The 18,405-nt window shown below is 38.1% G+C and overlaps 1 protein-coding gene and 1 pseudogene across 9 annotated transcripts; one reads left to right on the forward strand and one right to left on the reverse strand.

Moving 5' to 3' along the window:
• On the forward strand, positions 1 to 18,346 carry RMI1 (RecQ mediated genome instability 1). 9 transcript variants are annotated; one of them, XM_045086073.1, is made up of 6 exons: positions 1 to 276; positions 3,165 to 3,332; positions 4,799 to 4,865; positions 6,502 to 6,566; positions 15,193 to 15,281; positions 16,235 to 18,346. In XM_045086073.1, the coding sequence occupies exon 6, from the start codon at positions 16,242 to 16,244 to the stop codon at positions 18,144 to 18,146; it is 1,905 nt and encodes a 634-aa protein (XP_044942008.1). In that variant the 5' UTR covers positions 1 to 276; positions 3,165 to 3,332; positions 4,799 to 4,865; positions 6,502 to 6,566; positions 15,193 to 15,281; positions 16,235 to 16,241; the 3' UTR covers positions 18,147 to 18,346. The 9 variants fall into 9 exon arrangements, with proteins under 9 accessions (XP_044942008.1, XP_004774154.1, XP_004774149.1 ...); XM_004774097.3 differs by lacking the exon at positions 4,799 to 4,865 and having other exon boundaries at positions 16,235 to 16,761; positions 16,972 to 18,346; XM_004774092.3 differs by lacking the exon at positions 4,799 to 4,865.
• LOC101684226 lies at positions 10,082 to 11,164 on the reverse strand (annotated as a pseudogene).
• Positions 18,347 to 18,405: the final 59 nt, after the last annotated feature.

Genomic DNA, 18,405 nt, shown 5'->3' on the forward strand with positions numbered 1-18,405 from the left:
GTCTTTTAGGTTAGGTTTGGAGGAGGGGCGTCAGCGCGCGGGAAATCGGGCGGGAAGAGGCAAAAAAAAAAAAAAAAAAAAGGATTAGGGCGCGCAGCGGGGCGGTTCCCGTTCTTACAGTCGCGTGGCCCAGGAACCGCTGTTGCGCGAGGGAAGGCGGGACGCCCAGGTTGGTGCTAGGTCCAAAGGAATACCCCGTTTCCTCAGTCCACAACTCGCGTCTCCCTCTCGCCCCACCTCGCTTCCCGCCGGGCCTACGGGGCGAGCTGCGCGTCGGTGAGTGCAGCCCGGCGGGGAAACCCGCTGTTTGTAACGGGTGGCGGCGCCCATCAGGCGCGGCCCGCGTTCGGGGCGCAGCTGGCAATTTGCAGCCCGCCATCCTCCGTCGGCTCGGGCAGGATCCCGGGAAACGCGGGCCGGTCCGCTGGCCTGTGGCGGGTCCGTCTCGGAGCCTAGAGAACTGTACCCCTTGTTTCCGACCCTCAGCCGGCGCTTCCTGGAGATCCCAAGCGTCTTCACCGGCGTTCTGAGGAGACTACTCTTTTTTTTTTGGTCTCTTTTTCTTCTTCTCCCCCCTCCTCACCCCCATTTTTGTTAATGGGGCCTAGGAGAAGAGTGCCTTGTAGTGTTGTCGCTGCATTTTATCTGTGAAAAATTTTCCGAAAGTGTTGCATTCAGTCTCCTCAAATGAATGCAAATCGCACAAGTTGTAGACGTCCGCGTTCTGTTCATTCAGCTGTCTGAAGCTCCGACCGAGTGAGTCGGTATTCGGCAGTGCTGAAAACAGACCCCAAACCTCGTCCTCAAATACCTTACTGCTGTAGCGCGATCAAGTTTGTACTTGCTTTGCGTTCGGTTCCTTCAGAGGCCCTTGTGCCAAGCTTTGATGATTTCTTTTGTTAAGGCCCTTAAGGTCGCTTCGAATCGGTGACGACCCTGGGAAAGCGCCTGGCCTGGTAGTAGCCCGTATCCAGGTCCTTCCTCTTCGACCCTCTAGCCTGCGCTCACACCCCTAGAAACGTGTTTGAAGCATAAAGATGTTACAATTTACATAGAAAGCGAAGTCCACCATTAGCACAACACACACACATAATATATCTTGTAGTGATGAATTTGTGCTGATTCATCCTATTGCAACTTGAATAATTCAGAAAATGGATGTAACCAGCATCGTTTATTGTATGATTGCGTTCATCCATTATATTTTACTTGCCTAATTAGGAAGAAACTCTTGTTCGAGGGAACTGAAGACTTCAGGAAGCGTGAACATTTACTGCCTAGGAGAGTTAAATACTCGTAGAGCATAGCACCTGGGATTGTGGAGTTTGTAGGTGCCTTTAAGTGATAATGTAATTTTTGGCGAATGTCCCCCTCCATGAAGAGTGTATCTCATCAAGAGTCTTGTTAGGAGGTAAAGCTTAGTTTATGTTTTGGTTCTGTGTTACATGGTTGAGGTCTTTATTAAATATTCAACCAAGAATTGATGCCTGTAGGTAAGAGGGAATACTTGGATTATAGAGATTTAATATGCAAGTCCGGATTTGGAACATTTAATTGCTGTTTAAAACATGAGACATTTTACTAACACTAACAGGCACATATGGGATATTGTACTGCTACTGCTTTCTTTCAAGCTAGTACTTCTGGTATAGCCATCGCTTTCTACCTTGTTAAAGGGTAGAGAAGGAATACAAAGTAAACAGCCCTATCTAAGAACTTCCTCCTTCCAGTTTTGCATTCTTCTGACTGGACCTTAACTGGTGAAAGCAGTTATGACCTTTTTTTAGATGCCAGGGCTGATAGGGTGGTTTTTTATTTTTCTTTTTCCTTTTTCCATGTGTTTCTTCCTTTAATTTACTTTTTTAGGGTTACTCTTTAAATAACAGGAAAGTCTATCTTTTCAACATATTTTTCATCTGTTGTTTTCAGCTAAACTATCAAATTGCACTTTTGCTTATTCAAGGACTTGCCAACCTGATGAATACATTTAGTGGCTCCTGTCTTGTATAATTAATTTTATGGTCATTTTGAACTCTCAGTGAATTTAGAGCTAGTATTTACTTAACTTTAGATAAGCTAACGTAATTGAGATTGCACACTAGCCAGCTGGATGTTTCAAAATATAACTACTATTTCCTGAGTTCCAAACTATGTGTCCTACCTTGTACTGGCAGTTTAATGCTTATTATAGTTCTGTGAGTAAGTTATGGTTATCTTTGTTTTATGGATAAGAAAATTAAGATTGAGAAGTTAAAGAATGTGTCTGAAGTTACATAGCAGAGGTGGGATTCAAGCTCCTAAACCTTTTTCTGTTTTTTCCTTATAATAGGTTATGGGGGATCCATAAACAGCCCTACTGATAACTTTGTTCTAATTTCAGTCATTAAATATAACTTTCCCCTCTAATTTTCAGAGAATTCTGTCTCAGAATTTTGAAGTTATTCTCAATGAGTTACGACACACTTTTAGATAAAGCTAGTGTGAACATGGAATGATTATGATTTCAATATTTGTTAATGCTTTTAAATCTCAGCTGTTTGTTGAATGCCACATACAATGTCCAAAAGGATGGTACTTTTACCATTTGTTCAGTTTTTTAGAAATGGAATAGGTAAGGCTTATTGAAAACTAACTTACAAATCCACCATGTCTGTGTGTCTTTGTGGTGAATGATAGGATTTTCCTACTTAATTCTTTCCTGGTCGGTTCCTGCAGTCAAGAAATTTAAGTGTAGATTATCTTGTTAATTTTTGTGTGTATAAAATCAGTTTTTTAGAAAACATTTTTTTCATGATTATGAAATTAATGGGGATTAAGATGTGTGTAATTTTGTATCTGGCCTTTTTCCTAACAAAGTAAAATGTGAACATATTTTCATGTTATTAAATAGGGTTTTAGGAATTTTTTTTAAAGACCATAACCTTTCATTTCATGGATCCAATGTAGTGTAATCTACCCCCGCCACCGTTGTTGAACATTTAGTTTGTTTCTCTTTTTTTTCCATACTATACATACAAGCAGTGATAAACACTTTGGGTGCATAGATCTTTGTCCTCCTTGTTTTCTTAAGATTCATTTTGGAGAGTAAAAGAAGTGATGGTACGAACATTTCTTAATGTTCAATTTAAAAAACATTTCTATATTTTTTTTCTTTTCTTGGGCAGTGATGTTCATGAGAATCGGGCTGTTCATTTTGTATGAGCAGTTGGGAAATAGTGCTCTCCAGCTCACACCTCCCCTGTAAGTTATTTCTGCCTGCAGTGACTGTGATTGCTCAATTTCTCCAGAAAGAGAGGAAGGAAAACCTTAAGAATTCTCAGGAGTAGATGCAGGTAATACAGTTTATTAAATTATTAAGGGACTTGGTTATTGAAACCCAGTCTTGAACTTCATAATAAATACAGATCTCATGTGATAATACCTTTTCCATTTAATCAAATGTTTATTTATTTTTAAAAAATATTTTATTTATTTATTTGTCAGAGAGAGAAAGAGAGAGTGCACAAGCATGGGGAATGGCAGGCAGAGGGCGAAGCAGGTTCCCTGTTGAGCAAGGAGCCTGATGTGGGACTAGATCTCAGGACCCTGGGATTATGACCAGAACTGAAGGCAGATGCTTAACCGACTGTTAGCACTGACACCACCCAGGTGTCCCTCCATTTGGTTAAATTTTAAAATAAAATTTTCTTTCTAACCTGCAGAAGAAAACCCATTTTATATATATAGAATCATCTTTTTATTCTATTTGTTATAACATGCAGTTGTGGGGGGTATACTCTGCAGTATACTCTGATCAGTATAACCCTACACTTAATTTGCTTTTAAATGAAGAATTTTGTGTAACAATGTTCATTTAGTAGTCATTTTTTTCCCCCAAAGTTCTTTTTTTTTTTTAAGATTTTATTTATTTATTTGACAGAGATCACAGGTAGTCAGAGAGGCAGGCAGATAGAGAAGGAAGCAGGCTCCCTGCTGAGCAGAGAGCCTTATGCAGGGCTCAATCCCAGGACCCTGGGATCATGACCTGAGCCACCCAGATGCCCCTCCCCCAAAGTTCTTGACTGTTTTGGTAAAATATTTGAAATTAGCTATATTTGAGTGCTTGGCCCAATGTTAAGTATCTTTTATCACATTTACTTGTGTTTTAAATATGTCTTGGTTATCTTTTGGGGTTTTAGTCAGAGTTTTTTCCTTTGCCTACTTATGGTAACATCATAAAATTATACTATCTCAGTTAGCTTGAGAAGTGGAGATTTAAATCCTAGAAGATAGCACTTGGAGAGAATTACTAATTAGGACTGCCAAACATTAATAGAAACAATTTAGTTGTGCTTCACTGAGCAGTGTTTCTCAGAATTTGTCCCAACTGTCATTGGAAAGGAGTTGTTACTTGTCATGTTAACAGCAATAATAAGGAAGTGCATGTTTGAAGTAAAGGAAAAAAAAAAGGATAAATGTTTTAAAATATTTGTTTGTAATTTTTAAAAAATTTGAAATTGTTTTATGTGGTATTTTTGCAGAGTTATAGCAGAGGAAAAGTAGTAATTAACGTGGCACTGTTGTTTTGAAGCTGTTACAGATAGATGCAGTGGGTGATGTTAAGTTTTTCTTTCACTTGACATTGCAAATGAAATAATTTAGAATGCACTAGATGAGCTTATTTAAATGAGATCTGAGAAAAGTCTGTTCATTATAATAGCAGTGTAGTGCTCTTGTAGAATGACTTTTTATGATTGCCTTTTGTATGTAAGTGGGTTTTGTATGCAAATGAGGGACTGGCTATACTTCCTCTTTTCAGAGAAGTCTGCAGGATCTAGCCGAAGGCCTAGGAATGGATATTAGAAGAACTTACGTTCCAGTCCTGGGTCTGTTACTACATATGATCTTTATGTTTTAATCTTCAAACCTTAGTTTTATTATCTTAAATAGATGACAATACTTATTCTTTCATGTTACTATTTTGAGGTTTAGGTGTAATTTACAGATGTACAAGTATTTTGAAAAAAGCTAAAAATCTTACAGATAAAAAGTTTTGTTTTTATTTTCAGCAAACCCTTATCTCCATCTCTGTTTATACAGCTGTACCTGCTGGGATATAGGATGGGTATCTCTGAAACTCATCCTCGTTTATTTCATTTTCTGTCTAGCCTTGACCTTTTCAATTCACAGTTGATCTTTCTTCCTTTCTCATTTGTTCCTTTCTCCTCCTAGAAGTATCCATGGTGTTGTCTCCTAGTATTTAACAGATACAGCTAGAAAGTAACATTTGTATTTATGTGGCTGCATGTCATAATTTTAGGTATATATACTGTATCCAGAGTGATTTATAGTACAGAACATTCTGCAACAACTTAATTGTAATTGTGGCATTTACACTTGATAATTTACTTAAACAGTTTATAATTCAACTGAAAGTACGCTTTGTCCTAATTTCCGTTTACTTAATGACTGTCATTATATTCCTACCACACCTTTGCAAATTATACTAGGTCCATCTGCTAATGGATTTACATTTTAGTAAAGAATATAGGTAACTTACTGAATGAACACACCTAGGAGCCATGGATCTGGCTTAATTTTTGAGATTAAAAAAATGACAACAGATGCAGTAAAACAGCACTTTGTAATCTTAGGTTATGTAAGTACAATTGACCCTTGAACAGAGCTGGGGTTAGGGATGCTGACCCCACGTTGTTGAAAATCCCCTTATAACTTTTTTTTTTTTTAAAGATTTTATTTATTCATTTGACAGAGAGAGATCACAAGTAGGCAGAGAGGCAGGCAGAGAGAGAGAGAGGAGGAAGCAGGCTCCCCGCCGAGCAGAGAGCCCGATGCGGGACTCGATCCCAGGACCCTGAGATCATGACCTGAGCCGAAGGCAGCGGCTTAACCCACTGAGCCACCCAGGCGCCCCCCTTATAACTTTTGACTCATGTAACTAATAATAGCTTACTATTGATCAGAAGCTTTGCTGATAACATAAGTAGGCAATTAGCACATATTTTGTGTTACATGTACTACATACTGTATTTTTTTTTTTTTTTTTTTTACATTTTCTTTATCTGAGATGGAGAGAGAGAGCATGAGGAGAGGTGTAGGTGAGGTGGAGAAGAGGGAGCGGGAGAAGCAGGCACCTCACTGAGTAGGGAGCCTGTCATGGGGCCAGATCCCAGGACCCTGAGATCTTGACCTTAGCCAAAGGCAGACACTTAACTGACAGAGCCACCCAGGCTCCCATATATATTGTATTCTTACAATAAAGGAAGACGGTAAAAATACTAAGAAAATCATAAGAGAAGTACATTTACAGTACTATAATTATTGAAAAAAAATCTGCATAAAAGTGGGCCTGTGCAGTTCAAACCTGTGTTTAGGAGTCAACTGTACAGATCTTTTAGTCTTGAGGATAAAATGTCACTAAACTATGGTTTCTTGGAATCTTGCTTGGAAGTTTTAACATGCTTTTAATTAATTTCATATTTGATGTTATTTTTGTTTTAGGTCTATCTTTTAACCATACAGCTGGGTTTGGTTTATTCATTTTGAGAGTATCTATCTCTTAACAGGTGAGTTAATCTATATTCATTATGATTGCTGATCTATTTAGACATGTTTCTACCATTTTATTGTTTCTATTTATAGTAGTTGGCCGTTGCTTTGTGCCTTCTTTTGGGTTGTTTTCTTTATTTGTTTTCCTTAGCTAGTTTGGAAATTATGACATATCTGTTCTTTTGATGTTAACCTTCAGTTTTTTTATTGAGATATAATTTATATACAGTAACATTCATGGTTTTCTTGGTGTATAGCTCTTTGTGTTTTAGCAAACACAGCTGTGTCACTATTACCACCACCATCATGATATAGAAGAGTTTCATCATCCCCTCCTCCCCAATTTCCTTATGCTCCTGTAGTCAGTCCCTCTTATATTGGCAACCATTGAACTGGTTTTCATTGCTAATTTTGCTTTTTCTAGAATGTCATGTAAATGGAATTTTGCAGTCTTTGTCTTGTCTGGCCTCTTTCACTTCAAATACTACAATTGACATTTGTCTTAGTCTAGTTCAAGCTGCCGTAACAAAATACCTTGGGTGGCTTAGAAACAACAGAAATTTACTTCATAGAGGCTGGTAAGTCCAAGATCAGGATGTCAGCAGTTTCAGTGTTTGGTGAGGAGGACCTATTTCTGTGTTCGTGGATGGCCATCTTTTCACTGTAATCTCCCAAGGTAGCTCTGAGTTGGTGGTGATGATGGTGGTGGGGTTTCTTATAAAAGCCATAATCTCTTTCATCAGAGTTCCCACCTCATCATCTAAGCATATCCCAAAAGTCCTACTCCTAACACCATCACATTGGGCATTAGGATTTCAACATATGAATTTTGGGAGAGTTATATTCTAGTAGCATTCACCCAGGTTTTTGTTTCTGTTAGTAGTTCATTCATTTTTATTACTAAATGCTGTTCCATTATAATGAAGTACCATAATTTATTTATCCATTCACCAGTTGAAGGACATCTGGCTTGTTTTTGGCGATTATGAGTAAAGCTACTATAAGCATTCATAGAAAAGGTTTTTAATTAGTGTAGGTTTTCATTTCTCTGGAGTAATTGCTTGGTAATGCAATTGTTGGGTTGTTAAGTTTATGTTTTTCTTTCTAAGAAACTGTGTATCTGTTTTCCAAAGTGGCTGTGCCATTTTGTATTCCTACCAGCAATGTATGAAAATTCTGATATTTGGTGTTCTCAGCTATTTTTTATTTTAGCTATGCTAATAGATGTGTAGTGCCACACTGTGATTTTAATTATGCATTTCCTTAAGGTCTGATAATATTGAGCATCTTTTAATGTATTTATTTGCCATCTGCATATCTTATTTGGTGAAGTGCCTATTCAGATGTTTTATTCATGTTATAATAAGTTTGTTTTCTTATTGAATTTTAAGTATAGATTCTTTGTGTATTCTGGATAGAAGTCTTTTATCAATTTCTCTCAGTCTGTGGTATGTCTGTGTGCGTGCATGCGCGTCTTTATATTCTTTATAGTGTCTTTAACAGTGCAGAATTAAAAAATTTGTTTAAGTCCAGTTTATTTCTTTCTTTTTGATAGTTTTTTTGATTATAGTTTTTTTTAAAGATTTTATTTATGTATTTATTTATTTATTTGACAGAGAGAGAGAGAGAGAGACATCACAAGTAGGCAGAGAGTAAGGCAGAGAGAGAGAGAGGAGGAAGCAGGCTCCCCGCAGAGCAGAGAACCCGATGCGGGGCTTGATGCCAGGACCCTGGGATCATGACCTGAGCTGAAGCAGAGGCTCAACCCACTGAGCCACCCAGGCGCCCCTTGATTATAGTTTTGATGTTGTTCCTAGGAAAACTTTTAAGAAACCAAGGTTACAAAGATTTTTCTCTTAACTTTTCTTACAGCTTTAATATAGTTGCAGTTTTCACATTTAGGTCTATGATTCATTTAGAGTTAATTTTTATAAAAGGTATGAGGTATTGGTTCAGGTTCATGTTTTGCAAAAGAATGTCCAGTTGTTTCAGCACCATTTGTTCAAGACTGTCCTGTTTCCATTGAATTGCAACTTTGTATAAGTTGAATCTGCAACTTTGTAGAAAGTCAGTTGGTTATATTATGTGTGGGTCTATTTCTAAGCTGTCTTCTCTTTCCATTGATTTACATGATAATCCGTTTATTTTGTTTTTTTAAAGATATGATTTATTTGACAGAGATCACAAGTAGGCAGAGAGACAGGCGGTGGGGGGGGGGGAGCAGTTTCCCTGCTGAGCAGAGAGCCCAATGTGGAGCTCGATCCCAGGACCCTAAGACCATGATCCGAGCTGAAGGCAGAGGCTTTAACCCACTGAGCTACCCAGGCACCCCTTATATGTTAATCCTTTTGCCAATACCTCATTCTCCTGATTGTGAAATTTTATTTTTATTTTATTTTATTTTTAAAAAATATTTTATTTATTTGACAGAGGGAGAGATCACAAGTAGGTAGAGAGGCAGGTAGAGTGATGGGAGAAGCAGGCTCCCGGCTGAGCAGAGAGCCCTATCCCAGGACCCTGAGATCATAACCTGAGCCAAAGAGGCTTAACCCACTGAGCCACTCAGGTGCTCTTGATTGTGAAATTTTATACCAAGTCTTTTTTTTTTTTTTTAAAGATTTTATTTATTTATTTGACAGAGAGAGATCACAAGTAGGCAGAGAGGCAGGCAGAGAGAGAGGAGGAAGCAGGCTCCCCGCTGAGCTGAGAGCCCGATGCGGGACTCGATCCCAGGACCCTGAGATCATGACCTGAGCCGAAGGCAGCGGCCCAACCCATTGAGCTACCCAGGCGCCCTATACCAAGTCTTGAAGTCAGATAGTGTGAGTCCTTTAACTTTGTATTTTGCTTTCGAAATTACTGTGACTATTCCAGTTCCTTTGCCTTTCCTTATAAATTTTATTGTTACTTTATAATTTTTTCCTTATAAATTATTTTTAATCATCTTGTCATTTTTTATGAGAAACAGATTGCTGGGATTTTGAATGGAATTGCATTAAATCTATATATCAGCTGGGGAGAACTGAAACCTTAAGAGTCTTCAACACAGCAGGTCTCTTCTTTTTTTTTTTTTCCCCTCTTCATTTGTTTCAGTCATCTTTGATTTCTGAGTCTGACTTTTTTTTTTTTTAAAGATTTTTATTTATTTATTTGATAGACAGAGATCACAAGTAGGCAGAGAGGCAGGCAAAGAGAGAGGAAGGGAAGCAGGCTCCCTGCTGAGCAGAGAGCCTGATGCGGGGCTCGATCCCAGGACCCTGGGTTCATGACTTGAGCCGAAGGCAGAGGCTTAACCCACTGAGCCACCCAGGCGCCCCTCTGAGTCTGACTCTTAACCAACTGAGCCACCCAGGTACCCTTTAATGTTTGTTTTACAAGAGCACCTTTATTTTCCTTACTGGATTATTTACACATTTTTTTACTCTTCACCACCAATAATTCTGAGGATCTGCAGAAGCCTTTGGAATAAACATGTAGTTTTTTCTACTAAATATGGTTGACTGCAAAATTCTAGAGAATAAGTTGAAATTCATCAACCAATTTGCCTGAGGTACACCAACTTGGGATGCTTCTCTTTAAGAGCCAGCCACTGAAAAATGAAGTAATCGGAGACGTAAAACAGAATCTTTCTGGATAGGGATAAATGTTCTACTTTTCATGCTTTCAACATAGATAGTGATTACTTTCTTTATTCCTACTATCCCAAAGAGAAGGGCAGATATGCAGTTAGGAGCACATGTTCCTGGTTCATTACACAACACCAAATCCAGCTTCATTCTGTGAGTCAGCGGAAAGGAGAGCCACATGGAGTACAGGGTGGCAAGCACTGTGGAGAGCAAGGACTGCTGAACCTTCTGGCTTCTGGGAATGCAGTGAATGTAGTACTGGGGTCTCTGTCAGCTCGATTTAGTTCAAAAGAATTTATTTTATGGGCACTCATTTCATCAGTATCAGCAATGATAATGTCTAGGAGAGTAAGCAATGGACAGGTTCTCAAGTAGCCTCAGGATCTCAGTGGTGTGCCCACGGGACCCAGCCAACACCAAGAGACTGAGAGACTGATGGGAGTACCAGGACCCAAGAAGCACCAGGAGCACTACCCACAGCTGCAGTGCCAGCAGCATGGCCACCGCAGCTCCTGCTGCTGCTAGGAGGAGGACGCTAGCCCTGCAAAGAAACAAAGCATGTGTACTATCCCCACCCCAGAAACCATCATAGTTCAAGAAGTACAGGCACTGCGGAGATGGAGATGCAGACTCGCAGTGTTTGTCTTTTGTGATTAGCTTGTTTCACTGAGCATAATGTACTTAAAGTTCATGCATGTTATAGCATATCATGTGATCCCCCCCTTTATTAGGCCAATTAATATTCCTTCCTACTTATGTACCACATTTTCTTTATCTTTTCATCTGTTGTTGAACAACTAGGTTGCTTCTCTATCTTGTCAATTGTAAATAATGCCACAATGAATATGGGTTTGTAAATACCTCTTGGAGATTCCATTTTCAATTCTTTGGGGTATATACCTAGAACTTGGTTTGCTGGATCATATAGTAGTTCTATTTTTCATTTTTTTGAGGTACCTCCGTACTGTTTTCCGTAGCTGCTGCATCATTTTATAATCCCACCAACAGTGGGTAGGTGTTCCAATTTCTCGACACCTCACCAATACTTGTTATTTTCTTTGGTTTTGGTTTTGCCCATTGTAAGGGGTCTGAAGTGGTATCTCATTATAGGTCTTTTTTGTTTTTGTTTTTGTTTTTAAAGGTTTTACTTATTTCTTTGACAGAGAGGGAGAGAGATCACAAGTAGGCAGAGAGGCCGGCAGAGAGAGGGGGGAAGCAGGCTTCCTGCTGAGCAGAGAGCCTGATGCGGGGCTCAATCCAAGGACCCTGAGATCATGACCTGAGCCGAAGGCAGAGGCTTAACCCCCTGAGACACCCAGGTGCCCCCTCATTGCAGTTTTGTTTTGTTTTTTAAATATTTAATTTATTTATTTGACAGAGAGAAATCACAAGTAGACGGAGAGGCAGGCAGAGAGAGAGAGAGAGAGAGGGAAGCAGGCTCCCTCCTTAGCAGAGAGCCCGATGTGTGACTTGATCCCAGGACCCTGAGATCATGACCTGACCTGAAGGCAGCAAGCGGCTTAACCCACTGAGCCACCCAGACGCCCCCCTCATTGCAGTTTTGATTTGCATTTGTCATGATGATGATGGTGGGCATCTTTTCTTTTTTTCTTTTTCTTTTTTTTAAAGATTTTATTTGTTTATTTAACAGAGATCACAAGTAAGCAGAGAGGCAGGCAGTGGGGTGGGGCGGAAGCAGGCTCCCTGCCATGCAGAGAGCCCCATGTAGGGCTCAATCCCAGGACTCTGGGATCATGACCTGAGGTGAACGCAGAGGCTTTAACCTGCTGAGCCACCCAGGCACCCCACCCAGGCACCCCAGTGGTGGGCATCTTTTCATATGCTTATTTGCCATTGGTTTATCTTTAGAAAAACATGTGTTTTTTGCCCATTAAAATTTCTTTTATTATTGAGTTGAGTTCATATATTCTGAATATTAATCCCTTATCAGATAATGGTTTGCAAATGTTTCTCCCATATTCTAGGTTGCTTTTTCACTCTTTTGTTTCCTTTGCTGTCTTTCGTTTTTTACTATCATTTTTAAATTTCTAAGAGTTGTTTTTTATCCTATAAATATTTCTTGTTATAGAATCCTTTTCTTACTACACAGATATTATCTTTTTACGATAATAATGATAGCTTTTTTGAAGTTCTTGTCTTTCTCCATAGTTGCTTCATTGCATTTTTTTTTTGTTTGTTTGCTTGCTGTGCCTTATTGTTAGAAGCTTTTCTCATGTATCTTGTTATAGTAAAGAGAGGGGAAATAGAACTAGAAAGCTGGTTGAAACTCTGAGTCTCTGTCTGCAGTCTCAAATGGGCAGTTTAATTGGAGAAACTCTTGGGTTAATAATATCTTTAGGTCTTTTCTGTTAAGGTAGTAAGATTTCTCAGAGAAAGATTTTCTAGTCTTCTTTCTGGGAGAGTATAGGCCTAGTTGTTGGTATTTCTGGGTGCTTTATAGGGGAAGAGAATAGTATTTGTTCAGCATTTAGGAATTAAGAATTTATATGTTCCCCCTATTTTCAGTATGTTATCTCCATTTCAGCTGTACTCTGGTATCCCTCAGTCCAGAGATTTTTTTTTGCCTTCTCTAGAAGCAGTCTCTCTGAGATGCAATAGGGGTGCCATAGTCTTAAATGTCTTAAAGAGTCTTTTGATCAATCTTTATGGGTCCAGTTTTCATCACAATGGGCCAGGGACCTTTCCTACCTTTGAAATTTTATATTGTTTTTTGTATATAATCAAAAAACCATATATCTGTATTCTTATTTTTTTCACTCTGAAAATTCAGGAGTTCTGTAATTATAATGACCTTCTTAGCCCCTCCTTTAAAATGTTATTCATGTAAAACTCACAACTATAACTTCTTTAAATTGTAACCATTTGTTAAATTAATATTGTGATCACTTGTTTAGGGTCACAAAGTTTATTAAGTGTGAGACAGTTTGGCAGTTATACTCTGAACTCCACTAGATTATATACTGGCCCTCCTGTTTTGTTTTGTTTGTTTTGTTTTATTTTTGTGCATGATAGTCTTAACTTTTAAATGATTATCAGTATACCCAGTAATAACATGTAATAACATGTAACCAGTTCTTGAATTCTGTCATCTAGTAATTTTTATTAAGAGGAACTTAAAGCAGCCCAAACAATTATACTAGTATGTATGTATGTATGTATGCATTTTAGAGAGAGAGAGAGAGAGAGAGCGCGCATGCATGTGTGCAAGGGGAGAGGGAGAGAGAGAATCCCAAGCAGGCGCTACACACACATTATGGAGCCCAAGGCGGGCTCAGTCCCGTGACCACAAGATCACCACCTGAGCCAAAATCAAGAGTCAGGTCCTCAACTGACTGAGCCACCCAGATGCCCTTATTGTTCTAACCCACAGCCAGAAAAGACTATTTTAAGGCTGTCTGCTGCTTAACACAGTTTACAAATATTTATTTACTACTTTCTCATAGATAAAGCCACAGAACCTCAAGAAAGCTTTAGGGGGAATAAAACCCATTTAATCCCTCTTTTTTCAGAACATTTATTTTACATCTAATAAATAAAAAGTCACTCTTGATATATATGTTGTAGAGTTAAAAGATGGGGAACCCATTAAATTTCTAAGAAATACAAGGTAAAAAAATGAAATCTTTAGGTAGGTTCTTTTTTTTTGGTGTTATTAAAAAATTGAGGTATAATTGATATATAGCATTCTAATAGTTTCAGTGGTTCAACATAGTGATTTGATATTTGTATACATTGTGGAATGATGACCACAAGAAGTCTAGTTAACATTCATCACCATATATAGTCACAGAATTTTTTTTCTTGTGATAAGAACTTTTAAGATTTGCTCTTGTAGCAGTTTTCAAGTAAGAAGTACAGTATTATTAGCTATAGACTGCATGTACATGAGGATAAGTTTTTTTTTTTTTAAAGATTTTATTTGTTTATTTGACAAGAGTGAGAGATCACAGGTAGGCAGAGAGGCAGGCAGAGAGAGAAGGGGAAGCAGGCTCCCTGCTGAGCTAAGAGCCCAATGTGGGGCTCGATCCTAGGACCCTGAGACAATGACCTGACAGGCTTAACCCACTGAGCCACCCAGGTACCCCTAGGATAAGTTTTAAGTTCAGACAAAGAAGGTAGATTTGTTATTCTCCAAAAAGTGAAAGGACCTACTGTATAATACAGAAATAATTTACTGCCTTTTCACAAGGATATAATTCAAGCTTTACTAAAATTTCATATTCCATGAAGGCATCTAAAATTCTAAGCCTTGGAACAGGCACTTCTTTCTTCTTCCCGTGTCCATTTATGTGGTACTTTTTATGGATTTCTGGTTGATGTCTCAAAGTCCAAGAGGTTATCTAGGACTTAATCCCTGTTTACTGGAATTAGGTCTGAAGGATGGTCATTATCTCTCGAGTCTCCTCCATTTCAGTACTGCCCCTGCCATGGGATCTCAGGGCTGCAGTTTCATCAAGCTTGGACACTTTTTTCACTTTGTAGATTGTACTATTCTATTTCTGCTTGAGCTGCTATGGCCTGCTTCAGCTTCCATTTCTTTTTGCATGTGGACCTTGGACACTTTCTGGGTACCCACTTCTTAGTCTACAGAAGCTGCTGTAAACCCTGTGACTGACTGGCCATGGTGGTGGGGTTGCTGAGGCTAGCTGGATCACCCCCTTGGGTCACCTGACCCAGCTGCCCAAGATATGTGCCTGTGCTAGTGTCTTGTGGGCCATCCTCTCTCCTATATTTTTAAACTTTGACCAGTAATCCTATGAGGTTAAGCATATAGACAAGGAAACACACTTAAGAGGGACTGTATAAATTTCTCATGGTCCCTTGCTTCTGTTTAGCTCACTCCAAACCTCAAGTTTTTATTATTTTACCTCCACTCTACCCTGATTGATAATAGGAACTCCCAAAACCATACCACCAAACTCTTAACACTCATGCAAGTAGACCAGTGAGTCTTTCTGCAGCTTTGCCTTGTAACCCTTACCGCTTCTTGTCCCAGGGCCATTTCTGAACAGTAGAGGTAACAGTGACTCCACTGAACAACCAGTTCCAAATCCTGTCATCAAATCTATGTTCCTGTTCCAAATGGTAAGTTTTCTTGTGGTCATATTAAAACTTTTATGTATTTTAACTTTAGATATTTTCATCTGTGGGAGGAAAAAATAAACTTATGAACACAGGGTTAATTAGTATTTAGTGTTTTGAGACCACTTTTATATGGAGGGAATCAGAGGTATAGGACTGTTGAGATTTATTTAGCCAAACAAAAAAGATACTGTACATCAGCTCAGATTCTATTGTTATTTGTATATTTTTATCATAGGCCATGTATTTATTTATTTATTAAAGATTTTATTTATTTGACAGAGAGAGATCACAAGTAGGCAGAGAGGTAGGCAGAGTGAGGAGGAAGCAGGCACCCTGCCAAGCAGAGAGCCCTGAGGTCATGACCTGAGCTGAAGGCAGAGGCTTAACCCACTGAGCCACCCAGGTGCCCAGGGCCACATATTTAAGTGCTAGACAGACAAACACAGTTGTAAAAGTTTTAATAGAATATGAATTATGATATGAAGAGAATCTTATTGACTACTTTTTTTGGACTAACTTTTAAGTGACTTAATCTGATTATTAATTAAACAATAGCTGTCATATACCAACTGTCTTTCATAGGTTTGACATTAAGCTTCACGAATGTTAATCATATAATCTTGAAAATAACCCTTGAATGTATATTAGTGGTATTGACACTTTACAGTTGAAAAAACTGGGTTAGAGAGGTTAAGAAATTTATATTAGGTCACAGAGCTTGTAATTTGACAGTTCGCTTTCAAACCTGAATATATCTGTCTCAAACCTTTTGCTTTTCTCATTGTATCTGATGACTTGTGGTATTTGAATTTTGGCCATGTAGAAAGTCAAAGAATTTTAAGATGCTAAAGAGAGAAAAATCTAATGGGTGTGGTTATGCCTGTGGATTGTAGAAAATTGTAGAAACTATATTTAAATGTACTGAACTATTATAATTTTTTTTTTGTTTTCAGGTAATACATGCATATTATTTCTTTTATTTTAAAAGAAATGAGTGTAACTAATATTGCATTAAGAGTTGAAACCTGGCTTTTAGCTACATGGCATGTTAAAGTACCTCTAATGTGGCTGGAAGCTTGTATTAACTGGATCCAAGAAGAAAATGGTAATGTTAATTTGAGTCAGGCACAAATGAATAAACAAGTGTTTGAGCAATGGCTTCTTACTGATTTGAGAGATTTGGAACATCCTCTTTTACCTGATGGCATTTTAGAAGTTCCAAAAGGAGAACTGAATGGATTTTTTGCTCTGCAGATTAATTCATTGGTTGATGTCAGTCAACCTGCGTATTCCCAGATACAGAAGTTGAGAGGAAAGAATACAACAAATGAGTTAATTACAGCTGAAACACAAGTAACCCCAAAACCTTGGGAAGCAAAGCCTTCACGAATGTTGATGCTGCAGCTAACTGATGGAATTGTACAAATGCAGGGAATGGAATATCAGTCTATTCCAGCTCTTCATAGTGATCTTCCCCCAGGTACAAAAATTTTGATTTATGGAAACATTTCTTTCCGTCTTGGTGTTCTCTTACTGAAACCAGAAAATGTAAAGGTGTTGGGAGGGGAAGTAGATGCTCTCTTAGAGGAATATGCCCAAGAGAAAGTACTTGCAAGATTAATTGGGGAACCTGATCCTATAGTTTCAGTAATACCAAATAATTCTAATCAGAGCATCCCTGGAATTACAGATGTTCTAGATTCTGCATTAGGACCTTCTGATGAAGAACTCTTGGCAAGTCTTGATGAAAATGTTGAACTTATAGCAAATAGTGACACCTCCTTAGAAAGAAGATGTTTCAATACAGGTAGTTCCTCAAATACTATTCCCACAAAGCAGTCAAGTTTTGAACCACAACAAATTATTTCTCCAAAACCAAAGGAGGAAGCACCAGATCAATCTATGTATTTCAGTGATGGGGAATTAGATGACTTTTCACTGGAGGAGGCTTTGCTTTTAGAAGAAACTGTCCAGAAAGAACAAATAAAGCCTAAAGAATTGCAGCCATTGACTTTGAACAGAACCCCAGATGAAAGTATAGAGAGATTTTCACATAAACCTAATGCTAAGGATAATTTTTCTTTGATATGCAAAAATGGAAACAATATTTGGAATGAGAACAATTTATCTGAACAAATGACTAATGAAGGCAAATCTTGTCCATCTGCCGGAGACCAAGACAGTAGTATTTTTTCAGTTCATAATGTACCCCTTCCCCATGACTTTACAAATAAAGACTCAGAGACAGATAATAAAACAGAACAAACCTTCAGTAGTGCCGATGGACATTCCTTAAATAATAAAATGTCAATATCAAATGGAGAGCTGGTAAATTATTTACCAAAAAGGAGTTCACACATTTCTAATGAAAATGATCACCATTTACAGACTTGTTCTTTAAGATCATCAGAGAACAGCACCAACCTTTCTATTGCCATGGATTTATATTCTCCACCCTTTATCTATTTGTCTGTTTTAATGGCCAGCAAACCAAAGGAAGTTACAATAGTGAAGGTCAAAGCATTTATTGTAACTTTAACTGGAAATCTTTCAAGTTCTGGTGGCATTTGGAGTATAACAGCAAAGATTTCCGATGGCACTGCATATCTAGATGTAGACTTTGTGGATGAAATACTTACTAGTTTGATAGGGTTTTCAGTACCAGAAATGAAACAGTTAAAAAAGGATCCTCTTCAGTACCAAAAGTTCCTGGATGGTTTGCAGAAGTGTCAGAGAGATTTAATAGATTTGTGCTGTCTAATGACTATTTCATTTAATCCCTCCTTGTCTAAAGCAACTTTACTGGCATTACAAGATGTTGAAATGGAGCACCTTGAGAACCTGAAGAAGCGACTGAATAAATAATTTACCAAAATTGTATTAGAAAACAATTAACCAAGAAAATATTTAGAATTAAATTTAACCTTTTATGTTTGAAACTTTTTTGTAAAAAGGAAAAAGGAAGTCTTATACCTTATTTTGGTTTAATTTTAAACTGTTTAACTATGTTTGTATATTTAGGTTTTTCTAATAAAATTTTTTATTGTAACGGTTAGACGAAAGAATTTGGTGACCCATTGTTATCGAGAATTTTGTTTTCTGTTTGTCATTCCACATAAGACTA

The sequence above is a fragment of the Mustela putorius genome, unplaced genomic scaffold (genome assembly GCF_011764305.1).
Source record: "Mustela putorius furo isolate JIRA1106 unplaced genomic scaffold, ASM1176430v1.1 tig00000876_pilon_pilon_pilon, whole genome shotgun sequence".
NCBI classification, from domain to species: Eukaryota; Metazoa; Chordata; class Mammalia; order Carnivora; family Mustelidae; genus Mustela; species Mustela putorius.

Excerpts from the sequence above, each read along its gene's own strand:
- RMI1 (XM_045086073.1), top strand. The coding sequence starts at position 16,242 with ATGCATATTATTTCTTTTATTTTAAAAGAAATGAGTGTAACTAATATT.